The following is a 21,212-nucleotide window of genomic DNA, read 5'->3' as shown; positions in this document are numbered from 1 at the left end:
TAAGAATTGCAATGTATTCAAAACCACATGAATTGGATGTTCTGGATCACTGAAGATAAGAGAAATGCAAGTCAAAAAATAATTTTGCAAAGATGATAAATAAAAAATGGCAATAGAGATCATAAAAATGAGAAAAGGATCTACAAGTACAAAAATATTTATAGTAGTTCATGGTGACAAAGAATTGGAAATTGAAGGGATGCCTATCAATTGGGGAATGGCTGAACAAGTTGTGGTATATGAATGTAATGGGATACTATTGTGCTATAAGAAATGCTGAACAGGCAGATTTCAAAAAAACCTGGAAAGACTTGCATGAACTGATAAAAAGTGAAGTGAACAGAACCAGGAGAATATTACAATGTCTACAGACAGTAACAGCAACATTGTGAGATGACCAATATGATTGACTTAGCTCTTCTCAATTATACAATGATCCAAGACAACTACAAAATACTCACAATGGAAAATGTTATCCATATTCCAAAAAAGAACTGATAAAGTCTGAATGTATGCTGAAGCATATTATTTTCATTTTATTTTTTTCTTAGTTTTTTTTTCCTTTTGTTCTGTTTCTTCTTTCACAACATGATTAATGTGGATACATGTTTTACATGATTGTATGTATATAGCCTATATCAAATTGCTTACAGTCTTAGGGAGGAGGGAGAATAAGGAGAGAGGGCAAAAATTTAGAACTCAAAATTCTTTTTAAAAATGAAAGTTTAAAAATGGCTTTACATGTAATTGGAAAGAATAATATACAGTTTAGAAGAAAAAATGGCAATAGTCAACGTTGGAATGGTTGTGAAATGTTATACACATTAGTACATTGTTCATAGAGCTATGAAGTGATACAACCATTTTGGAAAATAATTCTGAACTATACAAAGTAACTAAAATTTCCATGTCCCTCAACCCAGAGATATGCTTATGCTACCATGGAATGGTAATGGGAATTTGAAGATCTTCCCTTCCCCTAATAGTAATATAATCATGGAACATGGAACCTATGGTGGGAGGAGTTTACTGAATGGGTGGAGCAAGAAGTTAGAGCAGTTAGTATGGTGGGAGAGAGAGGATGCAGGCAAGGAGACAGTTAGGCTTGTGTTTGTTTGAAGGCTTTGGATGGTATTGTCCCTTGTTGTGTTATGGTGTATTAACTTCTTTGTTGCTATGGATGGATTCAATTTTCTGGTGTTGGGATTTGGCTTTCTGAATAAATGTTTGGCTTCTGTCTTCTATATGGAGAGTCTGTTGTAGATTCAGGGCCTACCTCAGAATGATCTTTGGAAGGGCACTAACAACTGTGTCTGTACGTGGGTTTGTGGAAGCATTAAAAGTAAGAGAAACCTCTCATGGGAGAGGTTGCACTAGAAGTGAACCTTGTAAGACTAAGATTCTGAGAGACAGAGATAAGGAGGGAATGTATGCTGCACTGGGGGTGGGATGGAACTGGAAGGAGGAAACATGATTTGTATACAAGAAGGAATATCATGTGTTGATAGGTACATTCAGAACTACGCCAGCATATTCATAGTGGCCATTGGTGCTATAAATATCACATTGGTAGTACACCCCAGGAAGCTATTGATACTACTATCTACCAATATACCTCAAAATATTTATAGTAGCACTTTTTGTGAATAGCAAAGTATTGGAAACAGAGTAGGTGCCCATTGATTGGGAAATAGCTAAACAAATTTTGGTACATGAATGTAATGGATATATTACTATGCTTTGAGAAATTACGAATGTGATGAATACAAGCACGGAAAGTTCTACCTGAATTCATGCAGCATGAAGTAAACAGAGCCAAGAAAATAATATACAAGTACAATGGAAATGGAAAGAACAACCACACACACACACACAAAAAATAAAAAGCGAATGTAACAAAATGATAGAGATAAAGTATGAGTGGAATGAAGAGATATTAGTAAATGCCCCCAACCTACTCCTTTGTGGAGGTTGAGAGATTCATAGGTATTACACATTGCACATGCTTTTAGACTTTTTCAATGTTCAAATCAGTTGTACTAGTTTTTTCCTTTTCTTTTTCTTCCCCATTTTTTGCCTTCAAAAAATATTCTTTTTTTTTTTTTTGGAGGTCAGTTGGCATTAAGTGACTTGCCTAAGGTCACATGACTAGTTTTTATGTTAAATGTCTGAGGCTTCATTTGAACTCAGGTCTTCCTGACTCCAGAGCGGGTGCTCTGTTCACTGCAAAAAAAATATTCTTTATTATATGGGATAGCTCTCTGGGGGAGACAGGGGGAAGGATATTGAGGATAAATATAATGGTATAAAAAACAGAAAACGTCAATAAAAAAAATTTTTAAAAATACAAATATTTTTGTAACTACTACATTATAGGTATTGTTAAAGAGTGCTGCAACAATTAAACTACTTTGGAGGCATGTTGTAGAGAGAATTCTTTTAAGGATATAAGTTGTATTAGATATTATCTCAGGTCCCTTCCAATTTAAATTCTGTGATTCTGTAATTCATGCTTTCATTAAGCTTCCTTATAGTCTAAAAGAGATATAAAGTATAAATATAGCAAGACTTTTCTCCTTTCTGTCTCTCTGTATGCCTCTCTCTCCATTTCTCCCCCATATGTGTATGCATTTCATATACACATACATAGATATGTATATATAAGAATATATTTATAAATACACATATATAGATATGATTATCTATATATTATCATTATTATGTGTGATTAATCTCATTCATTGGCATAGCCTGTTATTATCTTTATCTTTATTCACATGACTACAGATCTGTATATCTGGCCCCAATCTCATCTCTGAATTACTAGCTTCCTGCTGATCTTATCCTTCTAGATGTACCATCAATATATGAAAGTCAACATTTCTGAAATGAAACTTATTATCTCTTCACTATACTTTTGCCTTTTCCACATTTCCTCATTTTCATTGATAGCACCAACTTTCTAGTCATTGTTTTTGTAACCCTAGTGCAATACTTGACTGTACCCATACCACCACCATATCTTACTGGTTGCCAAGTCCTTCTGACCCTACCTCAAAAACATCTATCTTTCTTTTCTCTCCCACAGCCAAACCTAGTTCATCATCTTTCACTTAGTTTAATATCTTAGCCTTCTCCTTGACAGCCTCCACACAGCTACCAAAATTTTCAGTACCTCTTTATTGCTTCTAGCACAAAATACGAACTACTCAGCCTGGCATTTAGGGTCCTTCACAATCTGGCTACAACTTACCTTTCAAATGTACCTATCAACACATGATATTCCTTCTTGTATACAAATCATGTTTCCTCCTTCCAGTTCCATCCCACCCCCAGTGCAGCATACATTCCCTCCTTATCTCTGTCTCTCAGAATCTTAGTCTTACAAGGTTCACTTCTAGTGCAACCTCTCCCATGAGAGGTTTCTCTTACTTTTAATGCTTTCACAAACCCACGTACAGACACAGTTGTTAGTGCCCTTCCAAAGATCATTCTGAGGTAGGCCCTAGGCTATATACCAAGAGAGCAGTGTAACCAGTGAGATCTGAAATAATTGAGGAAATAAAGGTTTGAATTTCTGAGCATATCAGTTTATTAAACAGTGTATGCCAATTGCACAACAAATCAAGACCAGGCCTCCTCAGTTTGGCACTGGACCCCAAATACAGGGGAAGACAGATTTTAATGCATTAAAGGAAAACAATTAATAGGGAACAAACCAAGATACATGTTTAGGTAATCTGATTTCTAATTGGAGGGAAGATTAAATGCTTTCCAAGTTGAGAGAGAAAGAGTAAACAGGTGCAATTCCCTGAAATTAGAAAAACAAGTATCCCACTCCCCCCTCCAAGTGTCTATATTTAATCAAAGAAACAAGGAAACAGTAACTGGTTGGCCAATATGGGACAAGTTTTTCACACAAGACATATAGGTTACATGAGATGTAATTGTGAGAAAACTCCTTATATCAATTTTCAAACCTGACTGGATTTCTGGTTAGCATAACCTAGGACCTTAGTCTCTGAGCAACAGGTAGAGGTAGTCCAGCTTCCCAGCCCTTCAGGGTGAGGTTCAAACAATGCAGTAAAGTTTTCTCATAATTCCTATAATTGAATAAAATTTTCTCACAAGACAAAAACTGAACTAAACCTATAATTGAATAGAAAGGGAGCTGAGCTGGATCCAGAATTAAATCACAATATGGAGTCAGTTTGGTTCATGTAATTCTAACAATTCTCTCAGGAGCAGATTCAAATGCAAGCAGTTGTTGTGTGGCTCAGACTCCAGGAGCCTCACGAGGTCTCAGTAACAGCTTCTATTCCAATCTAAAGGCGTCAAAGGAATAGATAGGGCAGGAATCCCAAACCAAAGAGAAGCTTGCAGTTCCGTCCCTCTGAACCACCAGATCCCCAGTTAGCTGAGAGTGGCAAAGTCCAGCAGCAGTCTACCTGATGCTCAGAACTGGTCAGGAGCTAGCAGAGTTTAAACTAGGGAAGCAGTGATTAGACTTTGACTTGAATCAAGCTACTCTGAGAGTTCTGAAAGCTTATAGGTTCCTAGCCTTTTCCTGAGCTTCTAGAATGAAATACTTAATACTCCACATCCCAAGAAAGCAGCAGCAAGACCAGTCCAGACCTTTAGAAGTTCACAGACTCTAGCCCTAAAATCAAGTCTGAAGTTAGTAATCAAACTGGAAGAATGAACAAACAAAAAAGAATCCCATCATAAAAAGCTATTATGTTGTTGGGGACAGCGATATCACGAATTCAGAAGAAAAAGACTCTAAAATATCTTCAAAGCATGAGAAAACATAGCATGGGCACAAATTCAACTCAGATTCCTAGAATAGCAAGCATTAAAAAAAAAAAAGAAAATTGTTTTTATAAGTGAAATGAGATTACTTGAGGTAAAAACTGGAAAATAAATTAGAGCTATGGAAGAAAGAATTGGATAGAAAATTAACAGCTTTAGTAACAAGAAGTACAAAACTTTGCCTAAGTAACAAATTCCCTGAAAAACAGAATGAACCATATAGAAGCTAATGACTCTGAGACAAAACGAAATAATAAAACAAATTTGAAAGACTTAAAAATAGAAGAAAACATAAGGTATATCATAAGTAAAAGCAGGTTGAGGAGAAAAAAATTGATAATTGGAACACTTGAACACCTTTTCCTAAAAAAGAGCACAGACATCTTACTTAAAGAAATTATAAAACTGGCTAGATCTTCTACAACTAGGGGGCAAGAATCCGGCAGTCACCTTCTGAAATAATGTAAACTCTCAGTAATGTCACAGCCAAATTCAATTCAGAGTTAAAAGTTTAAAAAAAAGTACAGATAGAAAGAATTCAAGTACTGAGAAGACACAGTCAGAATCACATATGATTAATCAGCCACCACTATAAAGAAACAGAGAGCTCAGAATATGATATTCCTGAGGGCCAAGAATAACCAGCAAAACTGAGCACAGGGAGAGAAATGTGCCTTTAATGAAAGCATTCCTGATGAAAAGACCAGAAGTGTGTAGAAATTTTGAATTTCAAACACAAGAGTTAAGAGAAACATAAATTATAAACATGAATGAACAATGATAATGGATTTAAAAAGTAAAACACTGCTTAACATTCAAATATGAGAAGATAGATGTGGCCCCTCTGAGCCCTATCATTATCAGGGATCAAAGAGGAAATTTCATTTGACAAGGCCTGGGAATGGTTATGTTATATCTTTATGATTTTAAGAGAAGAATGGAAAGAGAAGGGAATTGGAATATAATGGGGGCAAAAGGAGGAGGAAGATTGGGGGAGATTATCTCACATAATGAGGGTATAGAGAAAGAGGAAGGGTTAGGGAAAGCACCTAACACTTGAATCTCTCATCTGAAGGGGTAAGCATACACACACACACACATACACAGCTAGAAAAATACATTTCACTCAACAGAGAAATAGGAGGGAAAGGTAAGAAGGGCGAAAGGAAAATTAAAGGGAGAGTGGATTGAAAGAAAAAGTATGCCTAAGCAAAACAAACTCTTAATTAAGGATATACAGAAATAAAAGCTTTTTTTGAGCTTGTGTTGATCAAAGAATAGGAATCTGGGGAAGTACCTATGAAGTGTGTAATGGCTGAACAATTTATGGTATATAAATGTGATAAAATATTACTGTGCTATAAGAAATTATGAAGGGAATGGTTTCAAACAAACCTGGGAACACTTGTGTAAAGTGCAGTGAGCAGAACTAAGTAAATATTTAATACAACAGTATGGTAAAGTCAAACAACTTCAAAGACTTGGGAATTCTGGGCAGCATAATGACCAACCACAATTCTAGAGGATTAGTAATGAAACATGCTAACTACCTCCTGATAGAAACTTTAAGGACTTAGTACAGAATAAGACAAAAAAAAAAATTTTAATACAACTAATGGGGAAATTTATTTAACAAGACTACACAAGTTTGGGAGGGGCAATATTTTTCTTTTATTCTCAATTGTGTTTAGAGTTTAGAATGGGAGAGAGAGAAGGCAGGTTTTTGCTAATTGAAAAAAAAATACAATTTATGTAATAGAGACTTGTAATTTCATGTAAATCCTCTTTCTGCTCAATGCTCATTTTATTTGGTGTTAAGTTCAGAATAAAAATAAAAAATTTTGTATGTCTGTCCTGGCTGAAAGTGGCTTACTCACCTAACTAAAACTGACCAAATGTGTAAGATACAACAGCAATGGTATGTCCAGTTAATCTTCAACTTTCACAGGAGTAAAATTCCAAGAAAACCATTTGAAAGTAAAAAATGTGAATGTTGATACATTGAACCTTTGCAAAATGGGGTTAGGTTCCACAGCCACCAAATAACTGTAATCTTTCACTAGAGATTTCTGAAAACAACCATGAAATAACCCATAAAATGCAGTATACAAAATAAAATTGATAACATGCAAAACATTTTTTCTCACTAGTAATTCTCTAGAATTCTATGGTCCTTTTTTACTAACATTTCAATTTAAAAAACTGATTTCAAATAATATTTACTTTTCATAACATGAAATTTACAATACTATAAATAGTGTACAGCAAACAAAATTCTTAAAACTATAACTTTTTTAACCTGAATCTTACCTTCCAGTGTGTCAGACCATTAGGAGCATAAGGGCATTGTACTGTATATTATACTGCTGCAAACCTCTCTACCTTGGCTGCCCCCTGAAAAATCAAGAAAAAGGTTGCTGGAAATTTAGTCACTGCTGTCAGAAGACTCCCAGACTGGCAAAGTCTCAACATCCTCTGACATTCTGTCCTTTAAAGCTGGTGAATGGCATTGGAGATCATTGAAGAACCCACCAACTTGAAATTATTCATCAGCTATATCTGCTTTGTGAGCAATCTGAGATCCTTAAGGCTATGCCAGCTGATAATGGTTGCAGATATTCTGGCACCAAATTTATCTAATATTGTTATTTTCTCACTAAACTGCATTACTGCCTTTGCAGACTTGCACTTAGAGCCCAAAGGACTTCCACTATGCTTTGGGGGCATAATGGCAACACAAAACTTGAGTTTTAAAGGCAGAGAATTAAAATATGCAGCAAATGTACAGGAGCTTTTTATAACAGGGTGAATAAGACCAGTGAAGTACCAGCCACTCCACAAACTTGAAGACATCCTGCCTCTTGGTTTTTTTTTTTCTCTACAGCATAACCGCAATAGTGAAGTCAATAAAGTTAAATGCATGAATGTTAAGGATTGACTATGCTATTTGGCAAATAATGTATATTTGTTCATGATGTAGGATGATCAACTAGTCAATAGAGTTTAACTTCCCATATATGTGTAGATATATGTGATTTCTACATGAACCTCCTATACTCACGTGTATTATATGCATATATGTATACATACTGCATCGTGTTATTTTGTTAGTAATGGGCTAATTTGTTTGCATAGGATTCAAGGAAATCCCACCTGAAAAACTGCAGAACTGGAACATGGCTTTAACTTCTCAAATTAATATCATTACCCAAAGAAGGGATGCTATGGCTCATCGCATAATGTCAGCAAGGCTTCATAAGATTAAGGAACTGAAAAATGAATTGGCTGATATCCAACGTAAACTAGAAGCAACTGTCTTAGAAAACCAACTGTTGAAACGAATGCAGTTTAGGCACTTGAAAGCAATAGGCAAATATGAAAACTCCCAAAATAATTTACCCCAGATTATGGCTAAACATCAGAGTGAAGTAAAAAATCTAAGACAACTTCTTAGGAAATCTCAGGAGAAAGAAAGAAATGTGTCCAGGAAACTTAGAGACACTGACAGTGAGTTGCTAAAGACCAAAGATTCCCTGCTAACATTGCAGAAACTTTCTGAAGACAAAAATCTTGCAGAGAGAGAAGAACTTACACAAAAAGTATCTGCCCTTACCACAAAAATGGAGGCCAATGACAAAAGAATACAGGTTTGTTTTTAAAATTATGATTTAAAAATTTTTGCATGACAATAGCTATGATTTTTAATCCATATAAAATATCTTTTACATATTAGTAGTATTGGGCATTTTATAATATATGAGGTAGTGTGGTATAGTAAAATAGTACCTGTAGCTTTGCTGGTAAGTAAAGCCCATAATGTTCAAATTTCAAGTCCAGGTAGTTTCAAAAGGTGAAAGAAAAATACTATACTGGGGCGGCCAGGTAGCACAGCAAGTAAGAGCACCGGCTCCAGTGTTGAGAAGACCTGGAGATCGAATCCTGGGCTCGGACACTCAGCACCACACCCAGAAATAACTGGCCGTGTAACCTTGAGCAAGTTACTTAACCCTGATTGCTTTAAAAAAAAAAGAAAAGAAAGAAAAATACTATACTGAAACCAGTATAGATATTAAAGAGAGAAAAGGGGATGCTAATGTTTAAATAATATGGTGGGAAGGAACAATAATATTTGTTTGCATGAAACACTTGTTCTGAAACAGTAGTAGGGAGCATATTTTCCATCTAGGACCATTGAACAATCTAAAATAATCATGTAATAGCTACACAAATTTTAAAAAAAGTTTACTGGGGATTTTTTAATGACATGAAAATATGACTTTTTAAATGAATAGAGCACATAAACTCTATCCAACAATTAAATCACATTAACATATTTTACATATAGCTAAGAGCATCTAAAGGAAAAAGAAGGGGAAAGATGTAATGCAAAGAGAATGGGGATGAGTTGAGGGAAGATGAAAGATAAAGATAAAATGCTTAGCATATGTCTCCATATCACAAGATACACATCCTTGCCACTGCTACCACAAACAAAAAATTACTTGAAATTATCTCCCCCCCCTAAAAAATGCCAGATAATCCTTAAATTATCTAATTTGGGACAGCTAGATGGTGCAATAGATAGAATGCTGTGTCTAGAGTCAGGGAAACCTGAGTTCAAATAAAAACTAAACTCCTTGATAACTGTAGGTAATTGGAAGAATGTATATTTCTATTGGATGAGCCAATATAGTAAATATGGGAATACTACCTAAAGTAATTTGCTTATTTAATACCATACCAGACTACTAGAAAAAAAAAATAACAAAATTCACACAGAGGGAAAAAAGATCAAGAATCTCAAAAGGAATGGAAATGGAAGGGGCCTAGCAGTACCAGATCTTAAACTATACTAAAAGAAGTAATTGTTAAAATAATTTGGTACTGGTTAAAAAATTGAGATACGGATCAATGGAAAACAGATTGGGTTCACAACATACAAAAGCAAATGTAGCTAGTATCCTGGTATCATAATAAACACACAAAGTTTTAACATTTGACAAAAAAAATACTGGGACAATTGGACAACAATATAATAGAAATTAAGTTTAAACCAACACCTTACAAGTTATGCAAAGACAAGCTGCAAATGAATATGTGATCTGGATATAAAAGGTCACATAATAAACAAATTAGAGAAACATGGGGGTAAAATTATCTGTCAGATCTACAGGGAGGAGAAAAGTTTATGACCAAACAAAGAATAAAGAAGATCACAAAAGGTAGAGAATTGCATAAAATTTTAGAAGTTTTTATACAAACAAAACTAATAAAGCTAAAATTAAAAAGGAAACAATTAGCTAGAAATAAAATCTGTCAGATAAAGCAAAAATAAAAATTCACAACATTGTCCACTGATGATCCCTCAACTATTGATATTTAGAAATATCTATACCTTTAAAATAAAAAGGGAATTGCTTCTGTAGACCACACTCCAAAGAGAGTCAAAGGTCCTTGTTTATTCTTTGTATTTGTATCCCTAGGTTATAGCACAATGTCAGCTATGTAGTATGCTATAAATGGTCAGAATGGTTTGTGTATTGATCAGAATAAAAAACTGGAAGCAGTTTCATGATCAAATGATGTGATATAGTCTATATAATAATTGAGTTTACTTTAACATTTTGAAACAAATTGTTGGTGAATTAGCAACCTCACTTTTCCCCTTCCTCTGAAACTATGGAGATATCTGTAATGTAGCCTTTTTATTTTCTATACACATACTAATGGAAAGAATAATTCTTATTTTGTAAGTCCCTTTTGGAAACTACAAAGCCTGTTGATATTTTGGATATAGTAAAAAGCTGACTGGGAAGAAGTTTCATACTCTTTGCACAAATTGAACTTCTGCAATATCTGTAATACATATTAAGTTTTGCCCTATTTTGGTGGTCCATAAATAGACTTCAGGGCATTGACTGTAAAAGCACTTTGGATTGCTACTATCAGTGTAAAACTAAATTTCATCTGCCTTTTTACTGAGCTAAGAATCTTGTATCTCTCTAAACTTTGTTTACAATTTACTTTTGATCGAGTTAAATGCTGCCTTTTTAGAGACAAACAAAATGACCTACTAGTAAAGCCAGTGAAGTTCTCATTTAGCAGTTTCTGAATTTCCCCATCATTTCCATCAAACCATTCTTAATGTTTGTGAGTGTTCTCGCCCAGATGAGTAAATGCAGTGCTGTATACCAAATCTCTAAAAGGTGCTCACTCCATTTCTGCTCCATTGTTGCCAACTGTGTGTTGACTCAGCTTTCCCTCCAAGTCAGCAGCAAATTATTCATGCATGGAGAAGTACTCTAATCTATTGCCATTAAGTCTTCTGGTAATCTTCTTGCATTGGAGCCACCCCTTTTGTTGAACATGAATGTTTGGGTTAAAGAGGATAAGCCTACAATCAGTCCAGCACACTATACCACAGGTTGTCTTTGTCACTCTCACATCCTGTCTGTCTCTTCACCTTAGAATGACATAGTTTATTAAATGCTAATGTTTGCTGTGAGGGTGCATCCACAAAGTTTTACTGCACTTAGGTAAATGGAAGACAGTGTTGGTGATGAGAAGGTCATGAGACACACAAGTCTTCAGTAGCATGTGACTGTTCCTGTTGCTGTTGCCAATTCTCTTTCTCCCAAGATCTCTCTGCTGTGTCTGATAGTCAATGACTGTTCTGGCATTAAAGTCACAAAATTACAAGCTTATCTTCTTTCAGTACATTGATGTGGAGGGTTTCCAGATCTTCATAAAACTTTTCTTAGACTTCATCAGGCTTTGTCATGGTGGGAGCATATGCACTGATGATGATGGCATGGCACTTTCCTACAAGTGGAAATCACATTGCTGTGGGGTTTTTTCACTCCTTTTGGGAGCCATATGAGCTTGTTGACTCGGTTAGAATTGATTGCAAAAATTTTTCCAGCTTCACAGTGCTCCCCATCACTGTGGTCACTCACAAAAAAAAAAAAAAAAACACATATCCAGTAATCTGGCCTTCATTTGGAGCCTTGTTTCACTCAGGGCTGCTATTTGGATGTGATGACTGCTAAGTTCTTTCTAACAACAAGAGCTGTTCCTCTTTCAGTTCTACTGGATTTCACATTGTCCATTAACATGCACACATTCCATGTACTAATGGTGAGTGGAATCATCTTTGCAGAAGTTTTTGTATTTTTTTAATGTTTTGACCACTGAGTAGAATCTCCACCTGCTGTGGGTAAGCAAGCCAGGGTTAGGTTAGGTGAAGCAGATCATTTTTAGGGTATCTTTTTTAGCCCCTCATGCCAGGAGGTGAGCAGTGTGGTCCTTTAAAAAAGCTGCTTAGATACCCAGGGGGCTGCATCTCAACTAATTATCCCTATACCATTCTGAGAAACTCAAGGACTTTAATACACAAATATGTGACTATAAACAGGCAGATGATAAGCCCAAGTACTCATCTATATGGTGTAGGGTATGGATATGACTATAATCTCAGAATGAAAGCAGTTAAGATGTGCTAAGGTATTATATCAACAAACGTCATCGTGAAAAATTAAAATCACTGTTTAGCTACATTTATCATATTGCTATGAAAGGAAGAAGCATGGTGGGACTACTAAAGCACTGTCAGTACTGGTCCTCCAGTCTCAAGGACACAGAATGACTCAACACATGTATCCTGGGTTCTATTTGATTTTAAATAATAAAGGTTCAGAATTGACCAGGATTTCTTTTACAGGAAACTGAGTCAAGAGGGTCTTGGCCTTAGCTTTCCCAAGGCTACTCTCCCAACCATTTTTTTTTTGCTTTTTGGAGGGCGGAGGACAGGGCAATTGGGGTTAAGTGACTTGCCCAAGGTCACACGGCTAGTAAATGTTAAGTGTCTGAGGTCAAATTTGAACTTAGGTCCTCCTGACTCCAGGGACAGTGCTCTCTCTATTCACTGAGCCATCTAGCTGCCACACCCAACCATTTTCCCAGGGACAGATATCCACTTACTGTCGTTCACAAATCTCACTTCTATTGAGCTGCTGGCATTTTTCTTGAAGCAGTGAAACATTGACTCAAGGACGTGACAAACCTTAAAACAAAGCTCAAAAAGAAAATTCAGGGTCCCAAAAGGTTTCACATCAAACAACAAAATCTCACTAATTACAATAAGGCTGGGCACAATTGTTTTCAAAATTCTCAAAATGTTGCAATAAATTAGCTAGCAAATAAGTTATCAGACCTTCTAAAAAAAATCACACAAAAGGCTGTATTTAACATTCTTTTCTTCTATTATTCCCTTACCCAAATACAACTTAAAATTCAGCCTGAAGTAAAAGGCAGTCATCAGATTTTAACAAAGCAATTTTATTATGTAAATTCACATAGTGAATATATGATAGTTTGATAACACTTTTCTTTAAAAAGCAAACATATTTCTATGGCTAGAGTCTGTTAAGAATAAGTTGGTTCAAGATGTAACTTTAGCACAGACTATTCCAAATATAACTTCTAAAATATAACCACAAATCATCATATAAAGCATTTCTATACTATAAACAGTCAAAAAAATTTTTTTTCCAATTTTTCCCCCCTTATTCAAGGAGCATTTGTAAGGATGGAGATCCTGTTCCCAAAATAAACCAATACACAAATTCTTTCACAGAGTTGATAATGATTCATGACCTTGCTGAAGCTGGAAGCTGCTTTGAATCTTACAAATAAGATTTATACAAAATCTTTTGCCTTTTCATTTTCAAAAAATAAGCAACTATTATTTTTCTCTTTTAAAATATACCCTTTTATATGCTACTTTTGCATCATGACAATAGCCTCTAATAATGTGATTAATAATTTCACAGTATCTAAACCAAAAGGAATTAAAATCTCCATTGACCAGGGAAGCCAGGTAGCACAGCGAGTAAGAGCACCGGCTCCAGTGTCGGGATGATCTGGGGATCGAATCCAGGCTCAGACACTTAGCATCCACCCAGAAACACCTGGCCGTGTAACCTTGAGTAAGTTACTTAACCCCGATTGCTTAAAAAAAAAAATCTCCATTGGCATATTACCATTCCCTTAACAGCATTTCTTATAGAATGGTTTCCCATGTTACAAAAAAATTAAGAAACATAATAGTAGGTCACAATATCATGCATCTAAAACATGAAACAAAAGTCTATACTAATCAGATGACATTAATTCAATCAAGTGCATTTCCGAATAATCTTTATATAGAATATCATTCAATCTATCCCAAGTGGCTTTTAAAATCACAATCCCTGGAAAGGCATTAGTACAAAACACATTTCATCAAGACACAAGTAGCAAAAAGGTAACATATGTATAGGCCAAATGATATTGCATAAGAAAAATGAATCTCACAGAAAAATTATTAAAAGATACATATAAGACTTTACCAGTTTAAATTTATAACTGTCATTGTTATATCAATTCAAAATATTCATGGCTAAAGATTATAAGCCACTGTTGTTAAAATACCTTACTATATACTAAATAATTAGGCTTATAAAATTTCAGGAGTCTGTATTTCAAATCTATTTTTTTTTTAAGTTTTAGTTTTCAACATTCATTTCCACAAGATTTTACGTTACAATTTTTTCTCTCCCCATCTTTCCCCTACCCCCACCCCAAAATAGCAAGCCTACTGAATACCCCTTCCCCCAATCTGTTCTCTCATGTATCTTCCCCCTTCACCCCCCTAACTTTCTAGTAGGGCAAAATGGGTTTCTATACCCTAATACCTATATATTCCCCAGTTGCATGTAAAAACAACAACAAATTTTTAAACATTTGCTTTTAAAACTTTTGAGTTCCAGATTTTTTTCCCTTTGCTCCTCACCCACGCCCACTGGAAAGATAAGCTATTCAATATAGATTGTACATGTGTAGTTACCCATATCATTTCCATAGTAGTTATATTGTGAAAGACTAACTATATTTCCCTCCATCCTATCCTGCCCCCCACTTAATCTATTTTCTCCTTTAACCCTATCCCTTTTCAAAAATGTTTGCTTCTAACTACCCTCTCCCCCAATCTACCCTCCCTTCTATTATCCCCCCTCTTATCCCCTAACCCTCTATTTTCCTGCAGGGTAAGATACCCTATTGAGTATGTATGTTATCCTCTCCTTAGGCCAAATTCAAATGGGAATCAGGTTGTCCCATTCCCTTTCACCTTCCTGCTCTTCCCCTCAATTGTCACAGTTTTCTCTTGCCTCTTTTATATGAGATAATTTACCCTTTCTCTCCCTTTCTTCTTTTCCCTACAAATTCCTCTCTCACCTCTTAATTTTATTTTTTAGATATCATTCCTTCATATTCAACTCATCCTGTGCCTTCTATGTATACATGAACATACATATGCCCGCTCTCACATATTTGTATATGCATACATCCTCCTATACATATATATCCCCTTCAACTATCTTCATACTGAGAAGTCTTATCAGTTACAATTATTTTTCCATGTAGAAATGTAAATAGTTCAACTTTAATAAGTTCCTTATGATTTCTTTTTCCTGTTTACCTTCTCATGCTTCTCTTCTTGTATTTGAAAGTCAAAATTTCTGTTCAGCTCTGGTTTTTTCATCAAGAATTCTTGAAAGTCTTCTATTTCATTGAATTGCCATATTTTTCCTTGTAGCATCATACTCAGTTTTGCTTGGGTAAGTGATTCTTGGTTTTAGTCCTAGCTCTTTTGACCTCTGGAATATCATATTCTAAGCCCTTCAATCCCTTAATGTAGAAGCTTCCAGGTCTTTCATTATCCCGATTGTGTTTCCACAATACTCAAATTGTTTCTTCCTGACTGCTTGCAGTATTTTCTGCAATTCTGGAACTCTTGAGATTTGGCTATGATATTCCTAGAAGTTTTCTTTTGGAGATTTTTTTCAAGATGTGATTGGTGAATTCTTTCAATTTCCATTTTGCCCTCTGGTTCTAGAATATCATGGCAATTTTGATTGATAATTTTTTGAAAGATGATATCTAGGCTCTTTTTTTGATCATGGCTTTCAGGTAGACCAATAATTTTTAAAGTATCTCTCCTGCATCTATTTTCCATGTAGGTGATTTTTCCAATGAGATATTTCACATTGCCTTCTATTTTTTCATTTGTTTTATAGTCTCTTGATTTCTCATAAAGTATTACCTTCCAATTGCTCCAATCTAATTTTGAAGGAGTTAATCTCTTCAGTGAGTTTTTGAAGTTCCTTTTCCATCTGGCAAATTTTTCTCCTTGTTGGCTTTTTGGGCCTCTTTTGCCATTTGAATTACTCTTATTTTTTAATGTGTTATTTTCTTCAGTGTATTTTTGGGTCTCCTTTAGCAGGATGTTGACTCACTTTTCATGGTTTTCTTGCATCATTCTCATTTCTCTTCCCAATTTTTCCTCCACTTCTCTTAGTTGATTTTCAAAATCATTTTTGAGCTCCTCCATGGCCTGTAACATATTCATATTTTCCTTGGAGGCTTTTGATGCAGGGGTTCTTACTTCAATGTCTTCCTCCTGCTCCATGCCTTGATCTTTTATGTCCCCAAAAAAGGATTCTATGATCTGTTTGTGTTTCCTCTGCTTGCTCATTTTGGTAGCCAATTACTTGACTTCTGAACTCATTGCCACAATAGGACTCTGCTTCCAGAATGGAGAGAGCTATGTCCCAAATCACTGGGGTTTTTTCATCTGACAGAACTATTAGATGGGTGCCCTCTCTACAGCCCCCACACACTCTAGTTCACTGGTCACACACCCCAGAACCACCACTGAAGACCACAATCTGAATTCAAGCAGGTAAAAGCAAGAGCTATTACCCTCTGAATGGTCACTTGGTTCCCCTACAATCTGCAAGCCAGGAGCTCTGGAAGCAGCTACATGGCAGTGGCTACAGCCTCTGTACCTCCTCTGCTTCCTGCTCTGGAGGTAGCAGCCGGACCGCACTCTTCTATCCTCCCCTGGACCAACCAAGTTCCACACTGACCTTTTACTTTGTCTTTGGAATTTATGGATTGAGAAGTCTGGGAACCACTACAGCTGCTGGTGATTTACTGTCGTGAAGTCTACTCTAGCTGCCACTTGTAGGGGCCACCCTGGGGCTAAAACTGTGGCTCAGGCAAGACTGCCCTTGGCTCCCAGCGTGCTGTGATGGACCCTTCCTGCTGGCCTGCCTGACTTCCTTCAATGGGAAATTTGTTTCTCTGTGTCACTTTGTGGGTTCTGTAGCTCTAAAATTTATTTAGAGTCATTTTTTACATGTATTGGGGGAGGTGGAAGCCAGAAATTGCACAGAAGTCCTGTTTCTAGTCCACCATCTTGGCTCTGCCCTCCCTGCTCTGGATTTCAAATCTTAAAGAGATTTCTGCTATATCAAAATTACAGTAAAAACATTATCATTATTGCAATTCTAAATGAAGTTTCCAATAATTTACATCATTCTCGCAACAACTGAATCCATGATAATTGAATCAATAACCTAAAAGAATCCAGATTTTAAAAGAATTTACCTCTTTACCAATATTCCTAACACAATGAATTATCAAATTAGTGTTAGGTACCATCTTTATCCACATTACAGATTGGCAAATTGAGGTAACTTATTTTAATATCACACAATTAACAAATTACCTGATCCATGCATTTTTAACACTTTGTCTTAATATCAAAAAGTAGAATAAACTCTGGCATTATGAGCATCTTATTAGGATAGACACATTTCACTTAGAACTGAGACCAGAATAATTAAATGTATTACATCTGGTTTTATTTAAATATATAAGTCTAAATCATGCAGCCATTTCGACTTTATCTTGGTATAGGGTGTAAGTTGTTGGTCTATACCTAATTTCTGCCATATTTTTTTTCCAGTTTTCCCAGAAGTTTTTGTCAAATAATGAGTTTTTGTCTCCAAAGCTTGATTCTTTAGGATTTTCCAAGTATACCATCATATCATCTTCAAAGAGTGATAGTTTTATTTCCTCATTGCCTATTCTGATTCCTTCTATTTCTTTTTCTTCTCTTATTGCTGTAGGTAGCATTTCTAGAACAATATTGAATAATAACGGTGACAATGGGCATCCTTGCTTACCCCTGATATTATTGGGAAGGTTTTAGCTTATCCCCATTACAGATAATGCTTGGTGATGATTTTATTTTTTTTAGTATTTTATTTTCCCTCAATTACATGTAAAGATGATTTTTAATGTGCATTTTTTAAAATCTTGAGTTCCAAAAAATAAAATATTGAATTCCAACTTTTCTTCCTTCCTCATCTTCCCTCTACCTGAAATGGTAAGCAATTTGATGTAGGTTTTACATGTTCAATCATGCAAAACACATTTCTATATTAGTCATGTTGTGAAAGAAGACACAGACAGAAAGAAAAAAACACACAAAAATAAAGTGAAAATAGTATGTTCCAATCTCCATTAAAATTCCATCTATTCTTTCACTGGATGTGGATAGTATTTTTTCATCATGAGTCCTCTGGTATTGTCTTGGATCATTGTATTGCTGAGTTGATCAGTGCTTAATATTGCTGTTACTATTAATAATGTTTTCCTGGCTCTGCTCACTTCACTTTGCATTAGTTCATCTAAGTCTTTCTAGGTTTATCAGAAATCAACCCACTTGTAATGTCTTGTAGCAAAATAGTATTCTATTACAATCAAATGCCACAACTTATTCGTCATCTTCCAATTGATGGGCATCCCCTCAATTTCCAATTGCTTGCCATCACAAAGAGAGCTGCCATAAATATTTTTGCACAAGCAGGTCCTTTTCTCTTTTTTAAATCTCTTTGGAATATATACCTAGTAGCAGTACTACTAATTCAAAGGTTTTTGTTTTATTAAAGTCACAGTTTTATAGCCCTTTGGGCATAGCTCCAAATTACTCTCCATAAAGGTTGGATCCGTTCACAACTCCACCAACAATGCATTAGTGTCACAGTTTTCCCACATTCCCTCCAACTTTTATCATTTTCCTTTTCTGTCATATTATTCAATCTGACAGTTGTGAGGTGGTAACTGTGAGTTGTTTTCATTTGCATTTCTCAAATCAATCATGATTTAGAGCATTTTTTCACATGACAATGAATAGCTTTGATTATTTTGAAAACTGCCTGTTCATATCCTTTGACTATTTATCAATTAAGGAATGACTTGTATTTTTATAAATTTGACTCAGTTCTTTATAATATAAATGAGGTCTTTATCGGAGACACTTGCTGTAAAAATTGTTTCCCAGTTTTCTGCTCTCCTTCTAAACTTGATTGCATTGATTTTGTTTGTGCAACGTCTTTTTAATTTAATATAATCAAAATTACTCATTTTCTATCTAGTATTGCTCTCCATCTCAATTCTTCCCTTACCCATAGATCTGACAGGTAAACTATTCCTTGTTCTCTTAATTTGCTTATAATATCACCCTTTATGTTTAAATAATGTTTCCATTTCATATGATTATAGATAATTTAGATTAGTTCATCTGAAAACTGCCTGTTCCCTTCTTTTGACTATTTATCAGATGAGAAATGACCAGGTTTTTTAAATTATTTTTTAAATGTTTAAAGATGTGACATAATGAAGATTGACAATTTCATAGTTGGTCCAACTGTGAATTAAAGCTTTAAATAAAAATATTCTATCTTTAGATCTTAGAAAGACAGCTGAGATTGAATAGTAATGCCTTTAGTCGTCAATTAGCTGCTGAAAACAGAAAGACTATAACTGCTAGAACTGCTACAAAGAACCTTCAAATGGAAATAAAATGCCTTCAACAAAAACTCAAGGTATTCCTTTAAAAATATTTTCTAATATATATATATATATATATATATATATATATATATATAGTATTGAGAGCTTTTCATAGAACCATATTAGTTCCTTGAAATGATTTAAGTATCTGGATACTTGTACTGAATACACCTCTTAAATTTTTTAAGCTTGTGTACTGGCAATACCAACAAGCAGAGGATCTAACTTAAGCTTTAACATTTGTTAATCAAAAAGCCAACAGAAATGTGCTTTGTGTGTTCTAAAAGGTTCTATGTTGAGTAGAGAGCATTGGCTTTAGTATATGGGCTTTGTGATATTAAAGTGGAATTTTTAAAAATTGTTTTATTTCTGAGACTGGGTCTCCATATCTCACCTAAGCAAGAAGTACATCTGCCACTCCTGAGTCCATTTCTAATACTGAATGGTATAGGACCTTTAATCTGCCAATTTGCCCCTCCTTAGAAAGCCTGGTGGCCCCCTATTTCTCTGAGCTCACTAAATTTAGGTATCAGACTTTGTATGAACACTTGAATCTCCATTAGCCCTAATACAACTCAAAACTTCTAAACTCAAGTGATACATAAACTTCAGCCTCTTGAGAAGCAGGTTCTACCAGTGTGCACCACTATACCTGGCTTGGAATTCTAATAATAAACTATAATGTACTAATAAACTAATTTTACTTTGGCACTAATTTAAAGAAAACAGGTGAGATTTGCTTTTTCCCCCAGAAAATACTTCAAACTAGTATTTTTAATACTTTCACTGAGGAGCATTATATTCACTCAATAGTGGATGATAAAAGGAAGTCCTTAATGGAACAGTGGACAGAGTCAGAAAGACCTGAGTTTAAATCTGGTCTCAGATACTTACTAGCTGTGTGATTTTATGCAAATCATTTAAATTCAGTTTGTCTTGACATCTTCTATAAAATGAGAATAATAGTAGCACCGAGCTTCCAGGGTTATTGTGAGGATCAAAGGAGATTTAAAATTGTAAAGAACTTTGAACGGTGCCTGGAACATGGTAAGAGCTATAAGAATGTTAGCTATTATTAAAGAAAGTATAATATTGCTTTTTTTCTTAGGAAAAAGATCGAGAACTTGATATAAAAAATATATATACTAACCGGTTCCTTAAAAATGTATATGACAAAGATGATCAAACAAAAGGTAAATCTGAATGAATTCCCTTTTTTATTTTGAAAACAAATTCAATTGTAGTTTTCATTAAATTGAAAAATCTCATACAATCCATCCTTAAAATGCAAAAGTGTTCCAATTTGCTCCCAGTTTCCAGTCCAGGTATTGTCAAAATCTTTGGCAGTCAGTTCTAGTCACACAATAATCATTAGCCTAAATTCTCGTTCAGATCCTTATTTTGGAGAAGGAAGAAAGAAACAATTTACTGATTAATTATTTTTATTTTAGGAAACCATGAGAAGACCATTGAATCTTTCAAAGGTAATTTTTTTTTTAAACTGCCTTCTTTTAAATGATAAATTCAAATTCTCACTTGTAGCTGGGAATCAATTCTGACATGAGGATGCCCTGTCTTTGCAATCTTTTAGCACTTTAAAAGTCAGAAGGAACCAAATTTCTTACTGATGTGTTGGCTATAGCATATGCCACATC

General features: G+C 35.0%; 1 protein-coding gene across 1 annotated transcript in view; it reads left to right on the top strand.

Moving 5' to 3' along the window:
- Positions 1–21,212, top strand: part of LCA5L (lebercilin LCA5 like) — a 69,489-nt gene that overhangs the window by 16,013 nt on the left and 32,264 nt on the right. Inside the window, 3 exon segments of the mRNA XM_069074850.1 lie at positions 7,948–8,459; positions 19,452–19,589; positions 20,666–20,750. Coding sequence (XP_068930951.1) covers positions 7,948–8,459; positions 19,452–19,589; positions 20,666–20,750 — 735 coding nt within the window.

The sequence above is a fragment of the Petaurus breviceps genome, unplaced genomic scaffold (assembly GCF_028583685.1).
Source record: "Petaurus breviceps papuanus isolate PSGF00001 unplaced genomic scaffold, PetGlider_PUasm1.0 90897, whole genome shotgun sequence".
Taxonomy (NCBI): domain Eukaryota; kingdom Metazoa; phylum Chordata; class Mammalia; order Diprotodontia; family Petauridae; genus Petaurus; species Petaurus breviceps.
This window is presented reverse-complemented; position numbering and strand designations above follow the sequence as displayed.